The sequence below is a fragment of the Oreochromis niloticus genome, linkage group LG1 (genome assembly GCF_001858045.2).
Source record: "Oreochromis niloticus isolate F11D_XX linkage group LG1, O_niloticus_UMD_NMBU, whole genome shotgun sequence".
Taxonomy (NCBI): Eukaryota; Metazoa; Chordata; class Actinopteri; order Cichliformes; family Cichlidae; genus Oreochromis; species Oreochromis niloticus.
The window spans coordinates 18455676-18483667 of NC_031965.2; the positions used below are offsets into that span (position 1 = coordinate 18455676).

At 40.6% G+C, this 27992-nt stretch overlaps 1 protein-coding gene across 1 annotated transcript; it reads right to left on the minus strand.

Annotated features, from left to right (window-relative positions):
• Positions 1 to 467: 467 nt before the first annotated feature.
• LOC100704610 (growth arrest-specific protein 2) lies at positions 468 to 26354 on the minus strand. The gene is made up of 8 exons (XM_019357900.2): positions 16634 to 26354; positions 12575 to 12830; positions 10650 to 10759; positions 9956 to 10097; positions 7419 to 7482; positions 6405 to 6969; positions 6206 to 6313; positions 468 to 1328 (listed from the first exon to the last, which is right to left on the minus strand). Exons 2-8 carry the CDS (start codon positions 12795 to 12797, stop codon positions 1101 to 1103), a joined length of 1440 nt encoding a protein of 479 aa, XP_019213445.1. The 5' UTR covers positions 12798 to 12830; positions 16634 to 26354; the 3' UTR covers positions 468 to 1100.
• Between the last annotated feature and the right edge of the window lie 1638 nt (positions 26355 to 27992).

Sequence of the window (27992 nt, forward strand, 5' to 3'; positions counted from 1 at the left end):
GCTCTCTGTCTTTGTGTTTGTGCCGGGATTCTGCAATTCTGCCCTCCAAAGTTGCAGAGCTATCTGTGAATCGCTCTGTTTTTAAAAAGCAAGACAAAAAAAAAGCACTTTTATCTTGAAAAATGTAATATGTGACCATCCTCGTCTGTCTGAGGCAGCAAGGTGTTTTGTAGTGTTGAATTTGTAGGGTAGAGGTGCTTTCTGGAGCTGAACTGAAAACAGACAGTCCAGCTAAGAGATGAATGTCCAGGAAGGTAGGACACGATCATAGCGCCAGTGTTGACACATTACTTCCCCAACTAAGCACAAAGGCGGGGGTTGGCCTATTGTCACTGAGGACATGGTGCCACCTAGAGGGAGAACTTAACATTTTGTGTCTTTGCTTTTAAAAAAAAAAAAAGATTTGAATGATCAAATCTGAGTTAAAAGGCCCAAAACATACAAATAACGTGAGAAGTAAGTAAATATGATGCAGCATTAAGAAATCTTTTATTTAGTCCTTACAATAGCAATCAAGTCTATATATTTTTTTAAAATTACAATTATTTTAAACATATATTTTAAAAAAAGGTTTAATTACAGGCAAACATCCAATGAAACCCAAATACACAGATGATTAAGGAATGTGGATGTCTAAAATAAAAAAAGTTCAAACAAACATAAACACATTGTGAGCTTGAGAAACTGCACAAATCTAAACAGATGACTTTACACCAGACACATTATTGCATAGAGTACCTCCAAAAGCTGGTGCGCTGACAAAAGTATTTATGCTGCAATTTCTTACAGCTCAAAATAAAGCTGCTGAAGCACAAATTGAAGCAGCAGGAAGCGGTGAAAGCGGGTGAATTGATAAAATTGTTGCCAGTTATTTGCCTCCTAACCGACTGTGGCATACGCAGAGTTAAGTAAGCTTGTAATCACAGTCAGTTGCGTACTTCACGCAGCTATAAGAACAGTCACATCTGTGTATAAGGAGCAAAGGTTGGATTGTATTTTAACTTGAGGTAAAATGGACGTCAGCTGTGTTGAATCACTGACCTTGAACACTTTGCTCTGATTAGGTGAGAGTTCCCGCTGCCACCTGAAGCCGGAGGCAGTTACTTCTTGCCACGATAATGGGCTCCGACCACCATGTAACTGTCAGGTGAGATGTTCAAGTTGGGTGGCTTTGGTTTGTCCTTACAGAGCCTGACCTCAGATTTACCTGCCAGCACTGCTCCTCCTCCTCCTTCCCCTCCTCTGCAGGGGTCATGTTTCTTCAGGTAACTCATAAAGGTCTCCCATCCTCCGCCCACTCGTACCATCACGTGACGCTCATTCAGCATCTGCAAAGGTGACATGGGAGGGAATACTGGGTAATAAACTTTGCATATATTGTCTGGCTGATGCATTTCCAGGATGTTTTCTAACTCTCAAATATATGTTAAGCAATGCTTCACTCACACACACACACACACACACACACGTGTGTGTGTGTGTGTAGCACTGGCTATGAAAGGCAAATGATGTCTTGGAAAGCTTTGTCAAAATCTCATTAAGCCAAATGAAACAGCTCCTTGTGGAACCAGCTGAGCACACACACACAGTGACGCACAATGGCGCACCCACACAGATCTGAAGCACAAGCCACCTAGCAGAACTATTTTAAATGATAATAATTACAGCGTTACCAGTCTGTCTGTTAACAGTAGTTACAGTGAGGTCAGTCGTGTCTGAATCAACAAATCGTACACAGACAGCCGTCCTTACAGCTGAAAACCAACTGCTGCCATGGCAACTAATGCCACAATATAGAGCCTTGGAGAAAAAAAAGCAATGGAAGGAGAAATTGAGATGAGTTCGGCTCAGTCCCTCAACTCCCAGCAGACATTAACATTCCCAAGAGGCCCTGCAAAGCCATCCGTTGTTCTGTCAGCGCCAGCAACCCCCCCACCCACCTCCTGCCTTATCAGCAATAAAGCCTTCATTACAGGGCCATTAAGAATGCGATAATACAAGCAGATCTCCTCGCTTTATGTATGGAAGTGTGTGTGTGTGTGTCACATGTATGGGATGAAAAAAAAATCAATGGTACAAGCACAGACACACGCACACACGCAGGCGGGAGACACGGGCGGCTTTAGAGGAAACTCCAGACGTGGTGCGTCTCAGCTGTTATCCTGCAGATTAAAATGTTGAGGTTGACAGGGGTCAAGTCTGACATCCTGAATAAACCACTCTCCCGTCACACACACAGGGAATATCAGTGTGACTGGTGCTCATTCTCAAAACGTCAGTCACAATAAAAAATTTTTTTAAAAACTGTCTAAACACAGTTGTTTTTCTCTTTGTCTTCATTTACTGTCACTAGCAAACCTCGTGTTTCAGTCCAGATGCTTAACAATGGACTGTCTAAGCTTAAACGTATTAAATAAAGTAAAAGACCAACTTAGATTTGTTATTTGATGTAGACTATAAATAGCTTCTGCAGTCTTCTATTTTCTGGGTGTAATTTTTCAAACATGGACAAATGTTGCCAAATAAAAGACCAACTTAATCATCTAAGAAGAAAATACAAAAAATAGAGCATCAGCATCTTTCTGAAGGAGATGATCTACCAAAGCCCTCTTTGTTATTTCAGGCTCCTTTATTTCTGTCTCTATAACTCCCGCCCTCCTCCCCCTCTCTGCTATGTCTGCAGCCCATAAACTAACGTCTGGATTCCCTTGTGTCCTCCATCGATTCCCTCTCTCCCCTTCTCCTCCTGAAAGATGCATTAGTGTACTCAGGGAAAAGGAGTCCTCTGCACACATGCCAGTAGGAGGCAGGTTTTAGCCACAAGCGCTGATTTTGATGCTGTGAGCACGCTCAGTTCTTAAATTTGACAGCAAACACACAAAATGATGAGCCATACTGGTTCTAATGCCATTGATCTGTTTCGCCTGTTGTACTCGGTTTCCTCTTTACTAGAGATCTCAATATCAGCGAGACCTCTTTATGAAATACAGGGTGTATGTCTAGGTGCAGACGGTATAATAGAGACCCTATAAGACAGCACATTGATTAGACCATTGCAGATTCTGAATGGCACTAAAAGGTCAAATTGAGATATCTTGCTAAAAATAATTCCTCATTCACCAGAAGATAAAGCTTAGTGACTTTAGTTATCCCCGAACCTTTCCTGTAGTGAAAAATCCACTACAGTAAAGATGTTCATCAGATTGGACACGCGTTCATGATTTGGAGGACAGTTGTGGTGATGAAGATTTGCATAATCTTAAATTGACCTCTACAAAGCTAACGTCGCTCACATAAGCCTCAGCTACATTGTAATGTTTACTAAATCTGAGCTTACTAACAGGTAAAACCAAGACAACAAAGACAGTAGATTTGGTCTGAGTACAGGTTTCATAAATATTTCACACGTTCCTTGTTCATCATTTTTTCCCGTTCCACTGTTATGTCAAAGGTCAGCTATAGAACAAAGACCACATGGCTTCCGTTGAGTCAACGTCTTTCTCGAGAGCACTTGAGAAAGGAAGATGATGAAGTGTTTCTATGAAAACGATTTTAATCAGCTATATGTGATCATGAAAAAACAGAGTGCTTTTTAGGTTCATCACTATATTAGCATGATGTGTCTTAATATTGTGAGGTGCTTTAAATCTCTTTTCCTTCCATCAGCACAGCCAGATGGGGTCTCTGCTACAAAGCTGAACGAGAGCCTAATTGGGCAGAGAGAAGAAAGAGAAGCCTTCCTCTTTTTTAACACCAAAGAATGGCAAAGCACTCCAGGGCCAGCGTGATTGAATAGAGTCCAGAGGGAATAGAGAGAGAAGGGGAGAGAGAGGCGAAAGTTTACACGTGAGGAGGGGTGGTCATGCTCAGCCGCTCATTAACAAGCTGTCTGATTAAACCCATCACTAATGACTTTGTCTTGTTAATCAATAGTATCTGCTCTTTAAAAAGGTCTGTACACACTGACGGGGACACTCCCCTAGGAGCGGCACGGGGGTTATCACGGTATATGGTAATTGAGGTTTATGGTGTGTTTCCCCGCACACGTGTAGGCAGCTGTGGGTTTTAAGGTAATAGATGGCTTACTGATCACTCTACTCAAACAGCTCATGTTTGTCTGCTTTTCAGCAACCGGCAAAAAAGGAAGCAGTGCAATTTATCTACAAACTAATAATTAGGGATGAGGACTTGATGCAGGTTCAAGGACAGACATTATATCTGAAAGACTGCATAAAGAATGTGAGCACACAAGGCAGTTTTGATAGAATAGAAAAGCTTCAATCTTGCTTATGCATATGCATTTAGCCAGCCCACGATTTGGCTATCATGCATCTGTACTTCCTCAGGTTTCTAAGAAGTGGTGTTCCAACATATGTTATATCTGTTATGATATGACAGATATGATTCTCTAAATGGGAAGTAAGAAATATGCAATCTGACACTAATGTCATAATGTAACTGTTGCAACAGAACTTATGCATCTAATAAATTTCATCTCATGAACAAACACTGTGATCCAACCTGTGAGAAACCTTATCGAGATCTCAGCTTTCAGACTCCCAGTGATTATTTTTATGTTAAAACAATATATCGTGTACTCAGAACATACAGTAAGCATCAAGGTCACATTTTCTGTTTTTATAGATGGAGGGATGTATAAAAGACACTGAAGTACATCTTTGTATTCAAAACCGTACCCACGTACATGCACTCCCAAGTGGGCTGCCATTTAAAATGCACACCAGGGTCATATCTTTGCAGAATCACCCTGAAAGAAACATGTTTATTTTTCTTCCAGGTTTGAACTCTTCACTGAAGGTCTATGTACTGAATACAATCATTGTGAGCCCATTCGTATCCTGACCACTGGTTGCCAAGCAACCCTGCCTCCCCATCCTTGAGCCTTCAAAACACATGCATACAGATGGAGGATGTTTGAGGGAGGCTGAAAGACATCAGCGTCTCCATCCCAAGTGATGCAAATCAGTCCCTCTGACACATTGCACTTGTTGCTGGCTCGACTCTTGATAAAACATTCACACCTCATATGTGATTATGTGTTATCTGTGACAAATGCTTACATTAGGTGTGGTTTATTATTTGTGTCTTTTGGTATCACAAAGCCTCATGTCCTAGTAGTGAACATACTTTAATATTTTATTTAAAAAAACAACGAGTTAAAAGCATTGTCATCAAACTAATGCAATGTAAACCAAACTTCTATTAAAAATATATATTTACATACTACTTATTTGTTTATTATGTTTTTATACCCTTACCAGCCACTTTATTAGGTACAGCTATTCACCTGCTCACTAATACATATCAGCCAATCAAATGGCAGAAACTTGGTGTATTTAGGAATGTAGACTTGGTCAAGACAGCCTACTGAGTTCACACTGAGCAGCAGAATGAGATAAAAAGGTGATTTAAGTGATTTTGAAGGTGGCGTGGTTGTTGGTGCTAGGCTGGGTGCTCTGGGTGTTTCAGGAACTGTTGATCTACTAGAATTTTCCCACACAATCTTTACAGAGAAGACAAAATATTCAGTGACCAGCAGTTCTCTGGGTGAAAAAGTCTTGTTAATGTTAGAGGTCAGAGGAGAATGACCAGACTTTGACCTGAAAGGAATGCAACAGTAACTCAAACAGCCACTTGTTACAACCAAGGTATGCAGAAGAGCATCTCTGAGCAAGCAACACATTGAATCTTGAAGCAGATGAGGTACAGCAGTGGAAAACTACATAGAGTACCACGGCACTGTTATGTGGTCAGCCAAGAACAGTAAATTGCTGCTATATTTTGCACAAAGTCACCAAAAACCACTGTCCTCAAATGGCCTCCAGAGCCACTGGATCTCAATCGATCGAGATGTTGTGGAATAGGAGATTCATATCATGGATCTGATAAATCTGCAGCAACTGCATGAAGTTATCACGTCAATATGGACCACAATTTTTAAGAAATGTTTCCAGCACCTCGTTAAATCTATATCATGAAGAATTAATATAACTGTGGAGGCTAAAGGGGGTCCAACTCAGTACTGGCAAGGTGTACGTAACAAAGGGTCAGAGAGTGTATTTACTGCTTTTATTATGTTGGCTAAATTATCTAAAGAGATCAGTGGAGGAGCTCAAAGTTACTGCATGAATGTTTCAAAATACAAGTAATTTTTAGGAGAAAGGGATAACGGAAACATACTTACTCGTATATAAAGAACTTTGTCCCCAACACGGTAACAGCCCTTTGGTTGTTTCTCAACCAGGAAGGTGACGGGACAACTGCAGGGTGGATTTTCAATAATGTTTCTTACCTGTTACAGATTCCACAGAGAAAACAAACTCAAAAAGAGTGTATTTTAAACAGTGTACCACTGATAATTTCACTGGAAACAAAATACGCACAGTGTCATCCAAAATGCTGGTGCAGGAGCTCCTCCTGATGGTTGACTTGTTTGATGAACGAGGAGTCAGGGCTGCAGGTGGGGAGTTAGTGGGAGGTGTAGCTGTCGGAGGGCGGGTGTTTATTGCGGTAAGACAGACTTTGGTGGTGGATTCCAGGGTTTGGCCTGGTGAAGGCGCTGACAGCGGAGTTGAGGCAGATGCGTTAGTGGTGCAGGATGAAGGGAACAAAGGTGTTTGTGTCGAGACTGTGGCTGTATAAGGATTACAGGATGAGAGGGAGGACTGAGGAGGGGATGAAAACATAGTTACTGGGTTTGTTGTGGCTGATGGAAGATCAGAGGCAAGCGAAGCAGCGAGGGGTTCAGATGGACTGGTTGCGCTTGGAGTGAGGGGAGCGGGTGCAGGGGGAGGGGGAGAAGGGGCAGGTGGCAGGGATGGCTGGGACGGTGAATACAATGAGAGAGGAGGAAAAATGAAAAGAGGGGATGATGGAGATAAGCTCCCTGCCTCCTCCCTCTGCATCTCGCTCTCCAACTTAACCAACCCCGGTGGCTCCACGCCGTACCTGAAAGTGATATTTAACAAAAAAATTTGCATTTGCACAAACAAATCAACACAGGAGAGAGAACATGGTGATTTTACCATCAAGGTGCTTAAACTCTTGGAGATACTTAAGAAGTTATCACTTAGTTTTCTTTAAAGTGAGCACCTAACGCAGCTAGAAATGAAAACTTAAGAGGTGAAAAGTAATGAATAAAGAGTTGCTATAGCAGTGAAAATCAAAGGATAAATAGAAAATGAGATGACAAGAAAATTAAATACCAAAGTAAAATGATTGATTTTGTGAAAACTGGGTCTCCAGTTTACAGGAAAACAGGAAAACATGCAGCTATTGGCAGTAGAATGAAAACAATTATAGAAAAATAATATATTGTGTGCAATATAAGTGTAATGCAATCAGAGTTTTATTTTTGGAGCTGCTCTGTGGATGAACAGTTGGTTATTCCTAGTTACCTGGCTGCAATCCGTCCCAGCTCCATCAGGCACAGGCACACCTCCCGAGGCTGTTTGTGGAGGACTTCAGGCAGCACATGCATGACGTACAGGCAAAGAGGATGCAGGGGTACGAATAACAAAAAGGTCACTTATCTGAAAGGAAAGATCTTTCCAGAGATAAACTTCTGTTTTTATCAAAAAAAGCGGGACCTGCAGCCTGAACATAGAGGATATGTTTCAGGAGGTATTCTGTCTCTATTGTGCGTCTCTCTCTTTGAACCAGGAATTCCTCAGGGCCCTGGATGTGCTGCTGAGGGCATGAAGGCATGAAGTCATCGACAAGTAAACCACGTCAGTCCGTTATGGTTTACTTAAAAATGGCTCTACACTCAGTTTGTGTCAGAAAACATTATTATTAATTTCTTATTTGTCAAGATGACAAACGTTTGAGTCCAAGAGCATCACATTATCCACAGCATTCACTTATGGCAAAAAAAAAGTTATAAAATCAGCAAACAGCTGTGTTTCTATTGACTCATCTGTTTTGACAAAAGAAAGAAGTTTATATCATCCCCCCTTTGTGTCACTGATGAAGTAAACTTAAGTCTGTCAAACTGTGGTAACTGTATTTTCCCACTTCCCTCAGTTAATCAAGTGAAGTGGGTAACTTTGCCTGCAGGGGAGACTCATTGTTGCTGGTGGGGATTAGCCTGTACATTATCATTCCTACGCATCTGCCACCTTGCAGAGACATGCCCATCCAAGATGTGCAAAATGTTCTATCTTAGACTTACTTGCTGCATTTAACTTGATTAAAACTGGTACTTTAATTGGACTTGACTGGAGGGAGATGTGAGATATGTATACTTCACTTTTTCTGAGTCACAAACATTTTATCACCAACTCGCTGGACTGTTAATGTTTAATTTGAAATAATTGGTTTACTAGTTTTGCAACTGTGGCTATAGTATTGTGCAAATGTTTATAGTCACCTTTCATGGGTAAACATACATGGCAATACAGTATATAAGGCAAAAAAAGGATTTCTACATGCTTGAAAGTCAATATTTGGTATGACCACTTCAACACAGCCTGAACTCTCTCAAGCAAGCTTTCTTGGAATTTCTTTAAGTAGTCTTCATGAATAGTTCTCCAAGCTTCTTGAAGGAAATTCAAAGCTCTTCTTTGGATGGTAGAAGCCTTTTGTTCGGTCAAGATGTCAAGATGATCAAATGCTGCTTCAATAATGTTGACGTCTGGGCTCTCAGGAGGCCAGTCCATGGCTGACAGTGTCCACTGTGTATACCTCTATGGAGGTATGATTTACTGCACTGGCAGTGTGTTTTGGATCACTATCATACTGAAAAATGAAGCCATTGCCAGTCAGGCACATTTTCAGTGCATAGTGGATCAAAATATGACGTGACTTTTTTGTGGTTATAATATAATATCAATTTTGACAAGATCTCTGACACGGCTGGCTAAAATGAAGCCTCAAAGTATCACTGGGCCTCCATCATGTTTCATAGACTCTCAGTGTTGTAACTCTCTATCACATACTAAATATTTCAAATTTGGATTTGTTACTCCGTAGGACCTGTTATACTTGATTTTCAGTCCAGCCTTTTCCTTCTGTTTACCTTTCTTAAGAATGACTTCAGTGAACAGTAGATGGAACTAAAGGTCCAGATGTATCTCTTAGGTCCTGTGTCAGGTCAAGGTCAGGACATGACTTTCAGATACTGTTCGTCTGCTGTACAGTTTTTTTTAGGCCTACCGCTTCTTCTTTTGTTCACCATTCTTCTTCTGCACACCATGCTGAGATATAACATGTTGTCAGCTAATAGCTCTTTGGGATTCACCTTGTAGGCAAAAAATACAATTTTATGCCTGTCAAACTAAGTTATACTACTATAATATTTTAAATAGATTCAACCAAATAAATAGGAACGAATTATGCATTTTTGCCACTAGCTGATAGTAACAAAGTGTATAAAATCTCCTCTTTAAAATGGCTCCTTTGTTAAGTTGTCTCTTGTGTATCAACACAAAACTGGTTCATCCCTTGAGTTTGTTGCCTTTTAATGCTTGGATGTTTCTTAGATGAACTCTCTGAAGGTCAGGGGTGGCTCAAGAGTTTTTGTATGTTTTGAAAAGGTTTAATGTATTTTCAAGGGAAATTTTAAGGTTTTGCTAGTAGCAGCACACCGTGACCTCAACAACGGTGGACTCACACTTCCATGATACATGGAATATCAAGAAAATAAAAGGTGTCTTCAGCAACAGCTACAGGGCCAGTGTCGGAAAAGTAGAAAATGACAATGACAAGATTGAGGAGCTTTATGAAAGAATAAACATCAGACTCATGATTAGGCAGATAAAAACAAACCTAAAAACTAGAATAAGCCCTAAATCTAAATTTATTTACCCTTAATCAGTAATGTGCTGTAAGTGCTGTGAGGCATGATTCACTTGAGCCATGTATTGTTAAAAGAAACAAAGGTCTGAATTTCTCTGCTCCATTAGGTAAAATTCAATCTCCGGTCCCAACTCACCCAAATCCTCAGACTCGAAAAGGTAAGCCTCATCAACGCCAATCTTTCGACACCAGTAGAGGAAGTTGGCCGTGTTGTCTCTGGCGAAAAATGATCCAGAAGTTGCATCAGCTCGCCAGTGGATCACTCTTCTTGTGAAGACCTGTGATTGATTGTTTTCAACAAGCACATTCACAGAGAGGCAGTGGAAACATAAGCTCTCATTTCTACAGAAGCACACTGACTGGCTTTATCCCGGATCAGTGTTTCAGGGTACACAATGGATCCTGTCCAATGATCAACAATAGAAAAGCCTTCTTTAGTGAGTTTGAGCATAAACACACTGAGTGGAAGAGACAACTTCCTTTCCACTTGCATTATGCCAGCATTTTGTGTGCAAGGAGGGCGTATCAGGGGTAAGATCTTTTCAAAACACAACTGTAGTAAGGAGAGGCTTACCGAAAGAAAACATGAATAGACATAACAGACATAGACAAGTACTGAATGAAATGCCAGACATTATCACTGCCAACGTAGGACCTGACCTAGTTTCTACCTGAACTCTGACTGTTCATAAGTTAGACTTCATTTGTTTTGTTTTAATTTTGTTGTTATTAAAATGACTCACATTACTTTTTTTTTTTGCATTAGTCTTATCTTCTTTTCTTTTTTGTGTGCAAATAATTGTGCACATTGCTTTGTGTTGTCACATCACCTTGCCATTGTTGTTGTGTATCATCTTGTCCTGCAGCAGCTGAGCCAGCTCACAGAGCAGAACGCCATTATCCAAACTCTCCATCAGATTATCTGCTGTGAGGTGCACTCCTGGGCACATGACACAAAGAAATTTCACAACTGTAACTCAGGATTGTTTGCGTTTTGCATTTTGCTTTACTCAAAAAAACCCCAAGATCTTAGAAGTCGATCAAATATGTTCCTCTATTGGTTTTTCCAAGAGGATCTTATCCATTTGTTTTCATAAGAAGGATTCTTTAACAATGAGATGCACTCAGAATAATCCAATATGAAATCAATAATTCTGGATTATACTGTAGTTCAGTGAAAATGAACATAGGTGAACCAATGTTTGACATAATAATGACATGATTACATCTGTTTTTTTTCTGTATTAACCTTTGAATTCTAATTTCCTCTAATTATTTATGAGTTTGAAAAAATATATAAAAACAACCAGAAACACCCCGTCAGCGTTTACACATTACAATTATGACTCTGTGACTTTGAAATGAGAATAATAATTTAATAAAATTTATATAAATTCTAAACATTAACGTAATATAATCTCCATCTCTACTGCAACTCTTAATATGAGGAGGTGCAGTCTGTTTAAAACTGTATTTGATTCCAAACATAATGACTGATATGTTCACACTTTGTAAATAGTGTTAATAATATCTTTTAATACTTTGAATTCAGTTTGGGTTTTCTCTAATCCACACATTTCTTTTAAGTTGGCAACACTGAGATCTAGTAACACCTTGTGATCATGATTGACTACAACCATCAGTTTCTCGCTGTCAGCATAAAAGGATTTGTTTGACAGCACTTATTGGATTGACTCAGAGCAATGGGAAAGTCCAAGAAACTCAGCGAAGAGCTAAAAATATTATAGATTCACACATAATAGGAAGGTCTCTTGGAGACATTTCTAAACTACTGCATTTTAAGATCATCAATTTAAACAATGCATTTAAGTACAAGTTATTCAGATGTGTCACCACTTTGCCAAAACTGTCACTCTCAGATGAAAGGAAATTGGTTTTGATGTTGAGGAACCACCAAAGTTCAACCCTGCAATGAACTGGAAACTGCAGGAACACCAGCATTATTTTCCACAGTGAAGCAAGTTTTACATTGAAATGGACTAAGAGAACAAAGACCAAGAAAGAAGTGTCTGCTCAGAACTGAAGCCTTCAAGCTTGACTGAAATTTGCAGCTGCTCACATGGATAAGCCAAATACCTCCTGGAGACCTTCTAAAATAGCAAGAGGTATGCTTGGAGGAGTAAGGCTTTCAAACTTAAGAACACTGTACCAGCTGTCAAGGACTGGAGGATGACCTCCAAATTCTTCAACTTCACCTCAAATCAATAGACCTCAGTCTTATTGAAAATTTGTGTAATATCGACCAAATATCAAATATTGAACCAGAATTAAGCCAGAAGCTTGTTGATGGCTGATTGAGGTGCAACTTGCATAACATTTATTGGGGGTGTGACTGTGTGGATTAGAAAAAAATCCAAACTAAATTCAAGCTTTTGCAGCCATGTTTTGAAAGTTTATCTATGGATCATCCAGTTGAGTACTGCAATGCAATACTGCAATATTTTTTTTGCAATGCTTTTTATTACAGTTAGTTAAAAATTCTGCTGCAAGAAACAGGAAAAACGAGCATAATATTCTAATCCTCAGCTACTTGTTTTGGCTTCCATTCAAATACAGAATAAAAAGTATTAATTATTGTTTAGAAATAGTTAAATAGCTTGGGCCCTAAATATATAACTGAGATGTTTAATGGATAAAAACCTAGTAGGTCTCTAAGGTCTGCAAGATCTGATCATCATTGGCTAAAAACAGTATTATTCAATACAGTTTATTGCAAAATAAAAAGTTGTCTCACCCATCATGGTGTTGAGCCAGAAGGCCAGGTCTTCTTTCATGGGCAGAAGGCTGGCATCGTGGCGGTAGGGGAGCCACTGGTGGTACTCCTGGGGACAGGCCAGGCCTGGTCCAGAGTGTCTGTACCTTAGTGAGAGACAGCCATTCACCCCCAATCCAGTCAACTGCCTCGGGGTGATGGGACTGCCAAGAGTGGCTTTCGTTGCTCCAACTTCACTGTCCATGCTTCGGCACCAAATGATCTTTGATGGATCCCACTAGTCCAGAGAAAGTGGATTTAAAAAGAAGACAGTTTAAGACCGCACATGACTCCAGTCCTCCAATTTTTATTCATTTATTGCATCTCGATAGTAAGTAATTTCAGGCACACCTGCTCTTCATCAGTAGTGTGCAGAGTAGTGTTGTCTCAAATTAGGGTATGACATTCACACAGCTGACCTCCTAACTTCCTCTGCTCCCTTTACGGATCACCAGATGAGATCCATCTCACTCCTCTTCTGCCACACCAACCCTCTGCATGTCCTCCTTCACTACATCAATGAATCTTTTTTCTTCCGCTTTCCCTCCTGTCATATTCAACATCCTCTGTCCTATATATCCACTATCCCTCCTCTAACTGCGGGCCTTAATTTTATATCTGTTACCCATGAAGAAAGTGAAAATAGACCAGACATATTAAAACTATGAATAGCAGTTAAAATAACTCATATACTTATATATTCTAAATGTTGTAAAGATGCAAACATCTAATTAGATTATAATACATCTAAAGCCAAATACATAATTTAAAATATAATGGTTTTTCAAGGGTAATATTTGTAAGTTCTTTAAAGTGAATGTACAAAAACAACAATACATGTTGAAACCTTCTCCAAAAGCTGCGGCACTGGTTTTCATGTGCAAACTCTGTTTTCACAACCAAACAATCCACACAATCATTAATCAAAGGGATTAAACTGACTGACTGCAGGCAGCTTGTGTTTAATAAGATGTACAGCCACAGCCCCGAGCCAGTCTCCTGGTGCTGCTGCATGGCTCATTTCTCCTGTTCCCAGAGCAGTCACGATCGTAAAGGCTTGCTCTCGCTAATCAGCTAGAATTAAGATGACAACATGTACAGTGGGTCAGTGGGTGTGCTGACTGATATATAGTAGAGACATGATTACTTTGAGCCAGTTGACTGACTTTAACGTGTCACTATAAAGTAACAAGGCAAGAAAACATTCTGGATGGTGGGGGTGTTTCTCTAAGCTACCGATGAGATGTAAAATAAGATCTGAGCAGTCCAGCATAGGCAAAAAAATCACTTAATTTTAAGGCTTCTCAAATGCCAAAACACGTCACAGAGGGTGGAAATATTACAGTTGGAATAAGGATATGCTTATTGTAGATCTTTGACCCAATGCGGAACCTGATATATTGCCATTCATTAAAAGCAGAGACAGATTTAATCTTTTTTACTACACATTCCTGCAGCAACCTCAGCTGCACCAGGAAACGAGCCCCATTCATGCTTATGTGTGGGTTCTCTGAGCGTAGTCTACAAGTCACGACACAGCAGCAACAAAATTAAGCCAACGCTGAAATACCAAAAACTGCTGCTCATATAGTGGCCATCTGAGGCTACCAGTAGGCCTGTATATTAAAGGTAGACAGTTTTACAGGATTAAAAGCCTGACAGAAAACATAGTTTTGCTACCAGTGGCTCTTCATAACCAGTGTAGGGCGGGTGATTTTTGTTTTACAACTCAACCATCAGGACTTTACCGAGAGCTGTAGCTGATTGCTGTCTGCTAGTTTTCACTTCCACTAAAACCAGTCACACAGGAACCAAATGAGAGATTGGTTCCCATTGTTAATGTAGGAACTTTTAAATGTAGTTTCCTTACAAATATGCCTGCTGTGTGTTGCAGCCCATTCAAGAAGTTTGTACTCATGTTTATGATGACTGAAGCTAGAATTTTATTAGTCAGTTATTTGCCAATATTAGACAAATATGTATTTCTGTGTGTTGCACCTAAATGGTTTGAGCTTGATGACAAAGATTGCTGGCATTTTAAGAATTTACCAAACCATCTGCTTGTTCACATATTTATGCTTCAGTACTATTGAATGCAGAGTTCAAAACCAGTAAACTAGTAGGTAATGCCACATTGGCCATGTCAATCTTTTATATACAGTATGTGATCCTGAGACCCTCATAAATGCTGTGGTAGCCATCTAACAAAGGAAATTGATGTGTTGCTTAGACAACTTGTCAGATTTTTAATAATAATAATAATAACAATTGTTTCACACCAGACAAAAAGAAAATAATATTGGCGTCCTTTAAGCCGTGCTTCTAACATAACTGATAAAAATCTTGTCTCTGGGAAATCCCGCTCCCAATATTTATTGCCTGTAGTAGAATAGTGAAGTAAATGCACACCTGGAGAGACAGATGTCAGGGACCCAGATTGGCAGGATCACAGCTGGCTTTTTGATACCACCTGTGTTTTATCTACCAAAGTACCTGTAGCTCCACGTTGCAGATAAGCACTACAAGTTCAGGTGTAGTTTGCTGTAAAGCTGACTTCTCTTGGCAGCAAGCTCCTTTGTACCATGTTCACAAAAGATGTCAGACAAAGCTGCACTGAATTCTGGCCTCGGGTTGTGTGAGATGAATGTGGGAAAGTTGTAAAAATACCACTCTGAGTAGACACAGTGTAAAATATCATTTTTAAACATTTCATGCAGATGTGGGACGGAGGCAAGGTATATGTGGAGGCTGCCTAGTCTGATGCTGGATTACAGATTGACAGATGGGAGCCTCTGTCTCTAACAAAACATCCAGGTGCAATATTCACACCTCTGCTACAGGAGAGCTCTGCTGGGAAGGGAAGGCAGAGGTCAACCACTGGCCCAGCTCTCAGACACTAGCAGCCTTTATATTCCTGCAGAGCTGAGTGTAAAGGCTGTAAGACACACACACACCAGTGCAGAATAAACAAACACACAGGTCCGTGCATGCAGCTCTGATTTACACCTTGTTTACTTTGCCCAAACTTTAATGCTTCCAAAGAGAGATGTGCTTCACTGTTATCTCACACCCTTTAATGTGTTTTCAAAATAAAAGCCTACATCTTCACTTCTAAACAAGTTATTAGAGGAAAACTGGTAAAGTTACACACCTGACTACCTGAATTATGATGGACCTGAGCCGAAGCATTCACTTAAATGTGTCTAAGTAAGACAAGATGTTATTTATAAATGGGATTCTGGCAACCTTCAGCTCAGCTCTGCTATAAAATGAAATCAAAGCCTACACAAATACATTCCTTTCCTACATGGCAGGCACAGCTTTGGTGTTTACTTTGGGGTTAAAACAAGTAGAAATCATCTCTTCAGCTTCCAACAAAATCTGATGCTTTCTGTGTGACAACTATTTGAAATTACTATCCATAAAATATTGGACGGCAGTTGCACTGCTGGCAGCATCTTACTCCATCAGCTCTGAGTCCATCTCATTTGACTTGTTGGAAAGTAGAAGAGGTTATGTAAAACTACTGAATGAAAAAGAGGTTTCAGCTCTCACTCACCGGCCTACCCTATGGTGCTTCTAGAGTAAATAAACTCCATGTCAAAACAGGATGAGAAGGTCTATCGCCTGCTGCACCTCTTTATGCTCCTTCGACAACACGTGCTCTTGCTCCAGTAAAACCCAGTCAAATCAAATTCTGGTGCCAATATATTCATTTTTAATCTTCCACTGGTTCAAACAATGAGCTTCTCAGAACAGCCTGTTCATTTAGTAACTTCTGTAAGTGCTTATGTGAAAATAAGTTTCCAAAGCTCACATTTAAAGACACCTTTTCTTCTGACAGAAAAAAGGTAAGTTATGGTTAAATACATGTAGTGGTAGGTGTTAAACCCAAGTGTAAAATACACAAGCAACTCTGAATTTGTAAATTTTGATACATTTTCTTTTTCTTGAAATAAATTGTTATGACCACAGCTATAATAATAATAATAATAATAATAATAATAATAATAATTCCACATAAATATAAAATATACTTACAAAACGCTCACAGTAACTGTAGGATTCTTCCACAGATGTCTCTTATTCACAGTCTTCTTCTTACCCGTGTTTTTCCTCTGGTACACACATCACTCACGACCAGATGTTCAGCGCCCTCAGGTCCGCCACATGTGAGTAAAAAGTGACGGCCCCCTTTACACTAAAGTATATAAAGGGGGCCGTCACTTTTAAACGCCTGCAACTTTGTGGTGTCAGCTTACAACCGCTGAAGACAGGTTAGACCGTGGGAGAAAAGAAGGAAATACTGTTGTTCCCTCGTTTTTTGTCGGGGATTTTTTTCCCCCCCTCCACGTTTAAAGAAATATATTCAAGCAGGGTGTCTTAATTAAATTACATTTTTCTCCTCCTCCTGCTGTTAACAGAGTAAACTTGGTTCCCATAGCAACACATTTACAATTACAGTCGAATAGCTACTGAATATTAAAAATGCTTAAAACAAAGATCCTTTAAAAAATCTAGTTTGCATGACTGTTTCCAGTTTAATATAACAAAAACCTTTTTAAAAATGACACTATGGAATCATGAAGTTGCCATCTACATTTAGATGGTTCTTTCAACGCCTCAGAGTTGGGAGTTTTGTTTCTCTATCATAGTTTTAATTAAGTGTGCTTGCAGATATGTATGCTTAAAACAATCAGTCAAATTAAAGAATTAAAGAGTGGAGATTACAGACTACTCTGTAGTTTGAGGACAGTCTTACGTTTGCTTATGACTGGTCTGATGCAAGTTAGCCAAATGGTTAGCTGTCCTAGTTTTAGGCTGGCACCCCTGCAGTATAAAATATGGATGTATCTTCCACTTATGTTAAATGTGGAGCCATGTGAGGAAGTGACTTGAATGTAGTGTTTTGAATGTCCCCTGTGTTTGCAAAAAGGCTTCCATAAGTCCATGGATAAGTCTTCTCATCTCAGAAAACACTTCCCTGCTGAGTTTATGGACTCAGTCACTCATTTTCGGTCATATTCACAACAAAAATCTGTAATTTTGTCAATTTTGGTCATACTGTGTTTCAGAAAAGAGGATCATGTGTGTTCATTGGCCAGTTGCAAAAACAAATACTTTGCTTCCATTTCTTTAGCTGAATTTACCAAAGCCATACAATAGCATTTGACAGCCATAAAATACCATCAGCATGGTGAGTTATTAGCAAAAAATATGGCATATCTCAGCATAGTGTGCAATGTGACTTTAAGAAAATTGATGAAACTGGACAAGAGAAGGAGAAAAGAAAAACTGGCAGGCCTAAAAATGTATCTACAGCATATGCACAGTATCTAAAAGTCTTTTCCTTAAGAAATAGGAAGAAAAGTGTAGCGAAGACCTGGCACAGGACCTGACAGAGGAATCTGGCCCTCATCAGAAATGGTCTCAGTTGAAGGGTGACTGTCAAGAAGCAATTGTTAAGGAAGGGGAACAGAAAAATGGCTGAGCTATGCCAAATTACTCAAGAACTGGACTGAAAAGTCTAGTTCACTCGATAGTCCAGGTAGTATGGAGTGATTAATCAAAATGTTAAACTTTTAGTTCAAATTGTCATAAATATGAGGACACAAAACACCGAAATAAGTTGTTCTTTTTTACACATAGAAAGCATATAATATTCATGGTGATTCTGCATACAGTTGGATGCATTTATGCTTTTTTATATGCATTTAAAACTGTTTGTGTTACCCTTCTGCCACCTGGGTTAAGAAGATGAACATCAGCAGTGTTTCTGCTAAGGACTCTGCAGTGGTAACACATTTTTTTCTTATTATAATATGTTAATTAAAGCTGCCAAGACAGCATAGATGTTAATTACACTTCCTCAGATGATGATGTTTTGTTTTAATAGTTGTAGCTCCGGGGTGTCAACCAGTCAGGTAGGTGGTGGAAGTAGCTACAAGCTAACCCCACTGTGTATGTGTGTTTGGTGTCTGTGTGTGTGTGTGTGTGTGTCTCAGGTGTGGCTGCTGGTTCATTTGCAGTCTGCCCCAAGGGGGACAACCCCCTCATGTTGCTACGTCTATCAGACACTCCCCCTTCCCTCAATAAGTACACCTCCCTGCTGCCCTTCTGCTCATTTGCACTGGTTAGCATTCACTGACCTTTGCTGTATTGAATTTTAATGAGTGTACGGTGTGCATTAGTCTCACTTCATGCTACACCCATATGAGATTAGATATAAAACCATTTTGTAGTTCTTACAACAGCCAACAGTTGTTTTCAGAGAGGCTGTGTGAATCTGTGAATTGCTTGTATAGTAGAGCGGAACTACTGATGATATTTTAAAGACCTGTTAAACCAATTTAACAATGACTCAGATGCACCCACAGAGTTAATAAATAGTCCTCCGATCAGCATCTGGAGCACAGCCCGGATTGTTAAACAAAGCCAGACAACATAGCTACTCACAGCATGTTTTTGTTTCCTCTCTTAAGACCCCCTAACTGAATCTGGCCTCGTGTTCTTCTACATCTTTCTTTGTTTTCTTGGCCGACTGCTGGATTGTTTTTCTTAAAGCTTCACATTTGAGATTTCCACACAGACCCCGTCTTTTAACTCCACCCTAGTTAAATACACGCTGACACAAGTCTGCCTGGCAATGAAAAAATGATTGAATTAAAACAATGTCTCAGCTACACGACGTGGATCAGCACACACATGACAGATGGCATCTTAGGTTGCCAAGACAACTGAACCCTAATCCTGCTCCCTTTTGGTGCTAGTGGAGCTAGTGGCGGAGGTGGGGGTCGACAATTCAGCCCGGCACCATGTGCTGTGTACCACTCAAATTGGTCCCCTGGGTCAAAAGGACCTGGGGTCCATCAGATGGGGCCACACTTATTAGAGACTCACAAGTGTTTTATCATTCTGTCAGATTAAAGCAGATTTCATTTTAAGGTGGAATGAGGTTCCTTCATATAACTCAATGCATCTGTGTCCGTGTGTCCTGCAGATGTTTTTGTGTATGGCTCTTTTTCTGTTCTGATTTGAGATGAATACACTGGCTTTTTATTCACTTCATATGCACTGTTTTCCTCCCATTCAAATCATTACCTGTGTATATTTTTATAGGCCATTTAAATTGAAAGAAAGGAGAGTCAGTATACTCGTTGTGGTAAAACTCTCAACTAATGAAAGCATTTCCGTGATGTCTTCTATGGTTGGATTCACCTTATAGTGATTATTTACACCCTTGAATAATTTAAAGGATAGCTGTGTTTTGGATTGCAATTTTGAGGTCTTAACATTCCCCTGAAAAAAAAAAAAATCCTAAAAATCTCCTGAAACTAAATTAGCCTTTAAATCAGTTTTATTGTTGTCTTATTGTTTTTTTTTCTTTGTTTAATTTTTAAAACCTTCATTTGCTCTCATAAAATATTTTTAGAGTTTTGCAAACTAAACAAGAAAATGTAGCTCCTTTAAATGACCGTGCACCTTTTTTCTAATGCAATCATAATGTTAAGTTTTATGTTGAAGTCTGTCACTCGTTTTTCTCTCTCACAGGTATTTGCTCTGATTTAAATCATGTCACTCACCCTCATACTGTCTCAGTGTCACAGCCTGTCTGTGGATATTAGGCTGTGAGGCGTTCATATAAAGGACTAATAAAAAATATGTCAGCCAGTGCTGCAGATGACAGATGAATGCTGGTTAACTCAGCTCAGGCTGGCAGGCCAGGCGGTCAATAGCTGCAGGGCAGACCTTTACTTTAATTAAGCTACCTGTCACACTGAGCATCTAAATGTGGAGCAGGTCTATAAGCAGGGCTGGGAAATTACTGTACTTTGTCTTTGAGTCTACAGCGGGGAATAATGAAACCTAAAAAAAAAAAAAAAGCTGTACATTTTTACAGGTCTGTACTCCATATGAAGCAAACCAGCATGCAGGATCCTTAAACACCAAAGTGGTTTCAGTGGAGTGTTAACAAATGGACACCAGAGGGCAGCATAGCAACTCAATCACAAGCCCAAAGGGGGAGCCATGTTTACTTTTAATGACATGGTCTGTAGCCATTGTGTAGGAAACCCATGTATCCGCATTTAAGAAATGTGGATACATGCTTCTTCCTAAAAGTGCAAATTAGCAAATGGACTTATTTTAATAGAGAACTTAAAGAGTCTGCCTTTGCTTTTCAGTGCTTGTATGCCTATACAGCTCCATGGTTACATGACAAAGGCTTAATGCACTTCAAAACCTTCAGTCAGACATGGAGAGGGCTTGGCTCCACCGGCGGCCAACCCGCTGTCATTTGTCTCTGTCACCACGATTCCAATCACTGGGATTTTAACAAGATTACCGGAAGCGAGTGGAAGCAGTGGAGTACCGGTGTAATGTAATTATCAAGTGATGGAGTGCCTGAAATGGCTGTATTATCACTGGCGAGTCGCTTAACCCCTGTCAGCACGTGAAAGATCAGACCGTCACTCACACTCAGAGGTGCGTGAGGAGAGCTGCTGATTTGTTTATTATCATTTGCACATTTATGAAATGGTGCCTTTGTGTTTTTGAAGCATAATGAGTCAAAAAGAAGACAGTAAGCCGAAGAAAAAGAAATGTGAGGGGCGTACAATGTACGCTCGCTCTTTCAGCCTCAGTTTGAATGGTCCTTCAAGTGTCTCCTGAACACTACATTTCGCTCTTTTGCCTCTTCCTTTTTACACATGTATCCTGGTCTCCATAGCAACTCATCTCAGTTTTAGAAACATGGACAAAAGAAACAGAAAGGAAAAAAAATCAAAATAGGCAAGGACATACAGGTATAATACATGTAGCCACGCGCTAATCAATACAGCCTAGGAACAGAAATGCAAGGATGCTTTTCACCACATGATTCAGGTTTTGCATAAGCTCACATAAAGCCGCTCTAACAAACGGTTTCTTTGTGATATAAGAAAAAAAAAGTTTCACAGTGTCAGGGTTTTTTTTATTAGATTTTATTTCTTTAGTCACCAGCGGATGTAATATCAGCATCAATGAGGCGTGTATGTCACTGACATAGGACATCACTCCAGTCTTTGAGGCTTATGGAGCTTATAAAGCCTTGACAAAATGAATTTGGATCTATTGTTGTAAAAAAGACCCTGAGCCATTTCAGTAGTTCAACATGTCTTTCTCTTAAATTCTGTGAATTCATCCAGGTTCACCCTTTCTGTGATCACTCTTCAACTTAACTCTTTCAGTCTCTATCAGCAGTAGGAACTACTTGCTATATTGCTTTATTACTTGCTACACTGAAGCAGATACAATATATGATTTTTTTTGTAGATCTGGATCCTAGCCTCAAACAGAGGTTATGTGCAAGCAGTGATCTAACAAGTTTACTCAGTGCCCCAGATTTAAATCCTACATTTCAATTTGTGGTGTGAGGGATTTTGATCCAGGAGACATGGGTTAAAGTCCCACGTGGAACTAGTTTTGTATTATTTCTGCGCTGTTAAGTTTGAATTTCACTTACTGTTTGGTCAATGCTACACTCATCTCTGGAGACTGCAAAACAAACAAAATTATTACTGAAGTTTGGTTCAGACTGAGTCCGACTGATTGCAACGTGTTGCCAGTCTGTCTGAGAGTGAATCCAGTCAGTCCAAGTTTGACCCGATGTTTTGGAGGCAGGTTGCCTTCCACCAGGTGACCTGTGCAACCACCTTAGTATCAAAAGTGGTCACAAGGCGACTGAATGGAAAAACTGCTATGATGGAGGATGGTTTGGAGATGGTGGCACTGACATAAAGACGGGAGGCTGAGCTGGAAGCTTTAGTGCTTAAACGATGAGTACATCAGAGGGACAGCACAGATTGAGCAGTTTGGAGACAAAGTTAGTTTATTTATATAGCATCAAATCACAACAACAGGTGCCTCAAGGTGCTTTAAGCTGTAAGGCAAGACCCTACAATAATACAAAGAAAAAAATTCTGACATGGTCTGAATGAGCTTGAATGAAGGACGGTGGATATATTGGACAAGGGAGACAACAGACGACATTTATGGATGTGGTGAAGGAGGACATGTAGAGGTTTGGCGTGACAGAGGAGGATGTTAGAGATGGGGTGAGTTGGAGGCAGATGACCTACTGTGGTGACCCTTAAAGAGACCAGTAGAAGTGCAGTAAGTAAGTGTCCCTACTTTGCATGACAGATTCCTGGGAGTTTTTCAACTTCACTGACTTGTTAAAGCAAAAACTTTTTTCTCATGTTTTATGTGTCAGAGCACAGAATAAAGTCTGTATGTGGTTTAAAACCCTAAATGCCAAGTCTGCCGACTCACCGTTTGAGCAGACGGGAGAAAGACTGACAGATGGACAGAGAGAGCGAGGGATGAACAGAAATCTTGCCCCTCTGTGGAGCAGAGGATTGACAGATTTACCGACTATGTGCATGCTGCTCCTGCAACAGCGGTCAGGGCGGTGTGAAGGAAACACCATTAAAATCAGATTGCTTGTTTAGTGTGGAGCGTAGGTGCAGAGGAGAGCCTGAAAACAAGCATTCTCAGGTACGTCCATCATGACAGCTCCCTGTCTTTGCACTTTGAACCTGTGCAGTGGTCCAGAGGTTATAACCCACCGGTGGGTGCTTGTATGCGTGAAAAAAATAAATAAATAAAAATAAAACATTGAAAGTCGGACAGCGGCCGATCAGCGTGTGACTCATCTGGTATATCATTCAGATGTAGCATCTCTGCAGTGTCTGAGTCACCATGCAGCAGTGACAGAGTGAGGAAGAGAACAGGGGAGGGAGAGAGAGCCAAAAGAAGCAGAGCAGATAACAAAGGAAGCTGATATGATGAAAGAAAGATCATGACATTATCTTATCCTTTTCATCTGATTCTTTTCTGCAGCCTTCACTTAGACCACTTTGGTCTGACAGGTCTAGTCTAGTGGTCTGACTGATATTGTGTTAATGCAGAACTCACAGGTGTTGCTTTTAATGGATGTTTTAACAAGGCTCTCACCATCTGTCCAAAATGATGCCGTACATTTCTGTAAGAGATGGTGTTAATGACAAAGGAAGATGTCATGTTAGAATCAGAGAACTGATTTATATATCTTACATGAACATCAAGAACTAGTTTGCTTTTCTTTACTGATGAGGAGCCCTCTTTATGAATTTATGTGATTGACAGTCATCACTGATAAATCAATCACTTAATAAAGAGCACACACTCACACACACACTCACACAATCTAGCAGTAAAATTGGCCTGAATTTATGGGCTGTGATATGAAACCCTGGGGAGATGTAGCGTTAGTTCCCTACTTTGTATGAGCTGCACAATTTTTACCGTGATCTTTCAGAAGCAAACATCAGAGGCGGGGTCTCCTGTGTGTTTTATCCTATTTGTTTATTGTCTGTCCCTTTCCTCCCACACACTCGTCCCAAGGTGTCTGGTCACACGGGTTTGCCTCTTAAAGGTGCCGGGCATCAATATTTTATCACTGCAATCACACACATACACACAAAATCCATTAGATGAATGCAAATGTGTGGCGGTAGGCTTTCATTAAAAATGGCTGCAGGAAGTCGACAGCGGAGAGCAGAGAGTGTGAGGAGCATTAAGGGTGTTTTTTCAGTTGAGGAGCAACTGCGTGAGATTTCTGCTGTAGATGAGAAGTAATCGCCTGCAATTTCAAACCAATTTCTAGCCCTAATGGGTAAATTGCAGGGTTTACAAAGGGGGCTCGGTGTTGTGCCATTCGCACTGGCAATTACAGCGAGTGGTTTAACTTTAGATAATGAAAGGCCTGTTTTGAAGATTAGGATTGCTTACCATGTATTTTGGGGGTTGTTATCATCTAACAAATGACTGTAATAGAAAATGAATTCACCGCGGTCAGCTCTAGTAGTGAGGAGCGTGTACTCTGCCGGGCTCTAAATGCAGAACAAAAGGGCAGATGGTGATAGTGTTGTCCTTGTTTTATCTCTTCGCTTTGAGACCTCTCTATCAGGACGTGTCACGTCACTGTACCCAATCAAATCAGATGAACAAAAGTGGCGACAGCACGAAATCAATAACGCTTCAAGGGATGTGTGTTTGTGATTTATCTTTATAATCTGATTGTGTTTCATGAGCACCGTATCACGCAGCTATGAAACATGATTCTGATTTTAAAACCCATTTGAAGCTAAACGAAGCTCGCACCAAGTTGGACTTGCTGTTCAGTGTTTCCTGCAAACCCATCAGACATAAAAGCCCTCTCCCCCCTTCTCTCACTTTTTAATGAGATTTGGAGTGTGTTCATCACCCCACTGTGAAGCCATCGGTGACAGGCAGGAGGACAAAAGAAGGTCCCCCACCACCACCACCACCCCTTACCACACACACACACACACACACACATCTACTGCTGGCTCCCATCTGGTGATAGAGCACTAAGAGGCGAGTCTGAATAAGGAGCTACTGGCACACAAGTGCATGCATGTCTCTGCACAGACACAAATGCACACTCTAATCCAGGTGCCTTAGTTGCATTAGTCCAGAAAAAAATACCCCCTCCTTTCTCTTTTCACTCCATAATTCCCAGTGTTCCTCTACTTGTACTGAAAAACTGTGCTCCTTGGGAAGGGTCCCAGTATCAATCCTTATCAGCAAATTCAATAAGAACATGGTCAGAAAGAGAGAAGCAACAAATTCCAATCTTATTCTTTCTTTTTTTTTTGAGAAGAGACATTAAATCCACGTTTTATTCTGGACAATGGTAGAATTTGCTACACAGTAGAACTGCTTTAAAATGACTGCGTTCTTATGTGCGCTCCACACACATATGCCTGCACATCTCTCTGCCTCATGCACATAACCCAGCATCTCACCATCGTGTATTCAGTGTGTGTCTGCGCACGTGCGTCCATGTGTGTGTGTGATCTTGAAGAACGCATGATGCAGGAGAGACAATATCAGAGTGCCTCGCCCCAGAGGCTCCCTCTTGACGAGCTGATGACGCACTTCCTGACAAGGTGGCAGGAGTTATAAAAAGGGAGGAGATGTAGGTGTGGTTAGGAAAAAGGGGGTGTTGGTGTCCATGTGTGCGTGAGGATGGGGTGGCCTGCTAAATATATACCAGCTGTGGACTGGCATGTGGGACCAATCGTGCTTCCTGACTCGTGCAGGAGGAGGATCCCGCTGTGTCTTTCCAAACCAATTGCTGCTGATCCTGGTCTGTTGTGTAGAACTTCAACTTATCAAATAACATGATAGGATTCTATGTTGTGTTTGGCCTCCTGTGTGCATCTGTGTGCACCTCGATGAACACAACCATGATTGTGTTGCACAGCAATCCTTCAGTGAGCACTGTGGACAGGTCACATGTGGGTGTATGTGACTACAGATAGCAGAAGTGACACTGAACAAAGATATTTTTGTTTGGAATTATAGTTCATGAAGTACTAATGAGCCCTTCCTTATTGCAGCTTAAATTACCTTCATTCATTCATGCAATTTTTGCATGAATTATAGAAAAAATTATAGTCTTTCATCATCCTGTGTGATGCTCACAGGTGCTGGAGGCACATTGTGCAAATCCAGAGCTTATTTATGAGCCACACGGGATCTCAGGGGCCCGAGCATGACACGAGCACAGCCCCTGAGTAATTAAAAAGTGATTTTGGCATCCTCCTCTCATCCCCCGACACTAACCCCCCACCCCCCGAGCTCCCCTGAGGCTGTAGCAGCACCTGCCCCCCATCCACGTCTGAGCAGCAACTTAAGATGCTGAACATATGCACACTCATTCTCTCAGTTTGGCATCCATGCTGTCAGACACACACATGCGCCCACATGCTGTATTTAAACACACAATGCAAATGAAAACGTTAAATCTCAAAAGGGCTGCTGGATGACGCGTTTCTGCACAGAACTTGCATCAGTATGCTGACAGAGAGGCTGGCTTGGTTTTTCCCGTGATGATTTTTCTTTTTTTTACCTTTTCAGCAGGGTGAAGCTGTGGCTTTTTTTTCTGTGATTGGTGTGACGATGACAAAGGGTTACGGGTCACCTCCCTTGCTTGTACTGGGGGCAGGATGACGGTTCAGGCTGGTTGACTGTGAGAAAATGCTATTTATGGGTGAATGGTGACACATTTATTGAGCCTGTCAAATTAACGGGAGCAATGAGTTGAGCCAAGACAAGACTCACAATAACACACACACAGATAGAGACGGGGGGGATAGAGACAGAGACATGTTTTTGGAATCCTCCTGATCCAGAAGTTGTGCATCAATCAAACACTGATCTCTGTGTCACCTTGGGCTTTTCAGAATGCCTGCAGAGTTGTTTGACGTCAGAGCTGTTGGGAGAGTGTGTGGTCTGAATTTTACATATCGTGCTCTGCAGACAGGGATCCACAGAAAAAAGACTTTAAAGATAAACTTACAGATTTAAGTACACATTGAAAATGGATGTGTGGATATATATGCCACATAAAGGTGAAACTTGAGTATGACCTTGAGTCCTCGGACTGTGATTATCTGCTCAAAAATGTATGAATTATGCGTTTTGTTTTGTTTTTTTAAAAAGTCCTTTTCAGACTTTGGTCATATTTTCTTAAGCAAACATACACCTACTCCTTTATTTAATAAATTCTGGATCCATGAGTATTTGTGTGACTCATGTTTCTACATCACACTTTTGTAAACTACGTATTGCATGATGATTGGCTTCCAGCCCAGTTTGTGGTGCCACACTCTGAGGTAAGTAGGCAAACTTGGGTGAACACAGTGTAACTTTCCATCTTCAGAAGGAGAATGTAAAAACAGAGTCAAACTTTTCACAAAGTGCGTCATTCTGCACAGTCAAGGTCAAACACTCGGAGCAAAGCAGCAATACCCCCAAAAAGGATCCACATTTCCAGCATATATGTGTATTCGGCAGCCCTGATATGAGCAAAATATAAAGATTCCTTTCTTATTAAAGTCATTCACAACTGAAATAACTGCCTTCTATCTATCTTCTATCTATCTATCTATCTATCTATCTATCTATAGATATGTATGCACTCCTGGTCATTTCTGATATTTTTTGGTAAGACCTCATAATTGTTTAAGTTTTCTGAGTGGGACCTTTATCAGGCTGGGACAGACTGTTTCAGTTTGTTGTATCTGTGCGATCATCTGTGAGAACCATGTGCTGTAGATTTGAGAATGGAGAAAGGAGTCAGCACTTAAATCGAAGTAACACTTCCAAATAGCTCAATAAGTGCTCCTCCTCCCTCTCATCTCCATTAAGAGGTTAGAACAGTCAATAGGTCTCGCAGAACACTGGAGACTGACCCTATTGATTTCACCGAAGGGGGAAGGAGGGCAGCCATTAACTGTGTACTTCCTGTGGCCTTGGTGGAACAGTAAATCTCAGCCTTACAGTTACG

Coding starts and splice junctions, on each gene's coding strand:
- LOC100704610 (XM_019357900.2), bottom strand. CDS start 12,797: ATGGACAGTGAAGTTGGAGCAACGAAAGCCACTCTTGGCAGTCCCATC. Junction 10,760..12,574: donor CTGGCTCAACACCATGATGG/GTGAGACAACTT, acceptor TCATGTGCCCAG/GAGTGCACCTCACAGCAGAT. Junction 1,329..6,205: donor ACAAAGTTCTTTATATACGA/GTAAGTATGTTT, acceptor TCACCTTTGCAG/ATGCTGAATGAGCGTCACGT.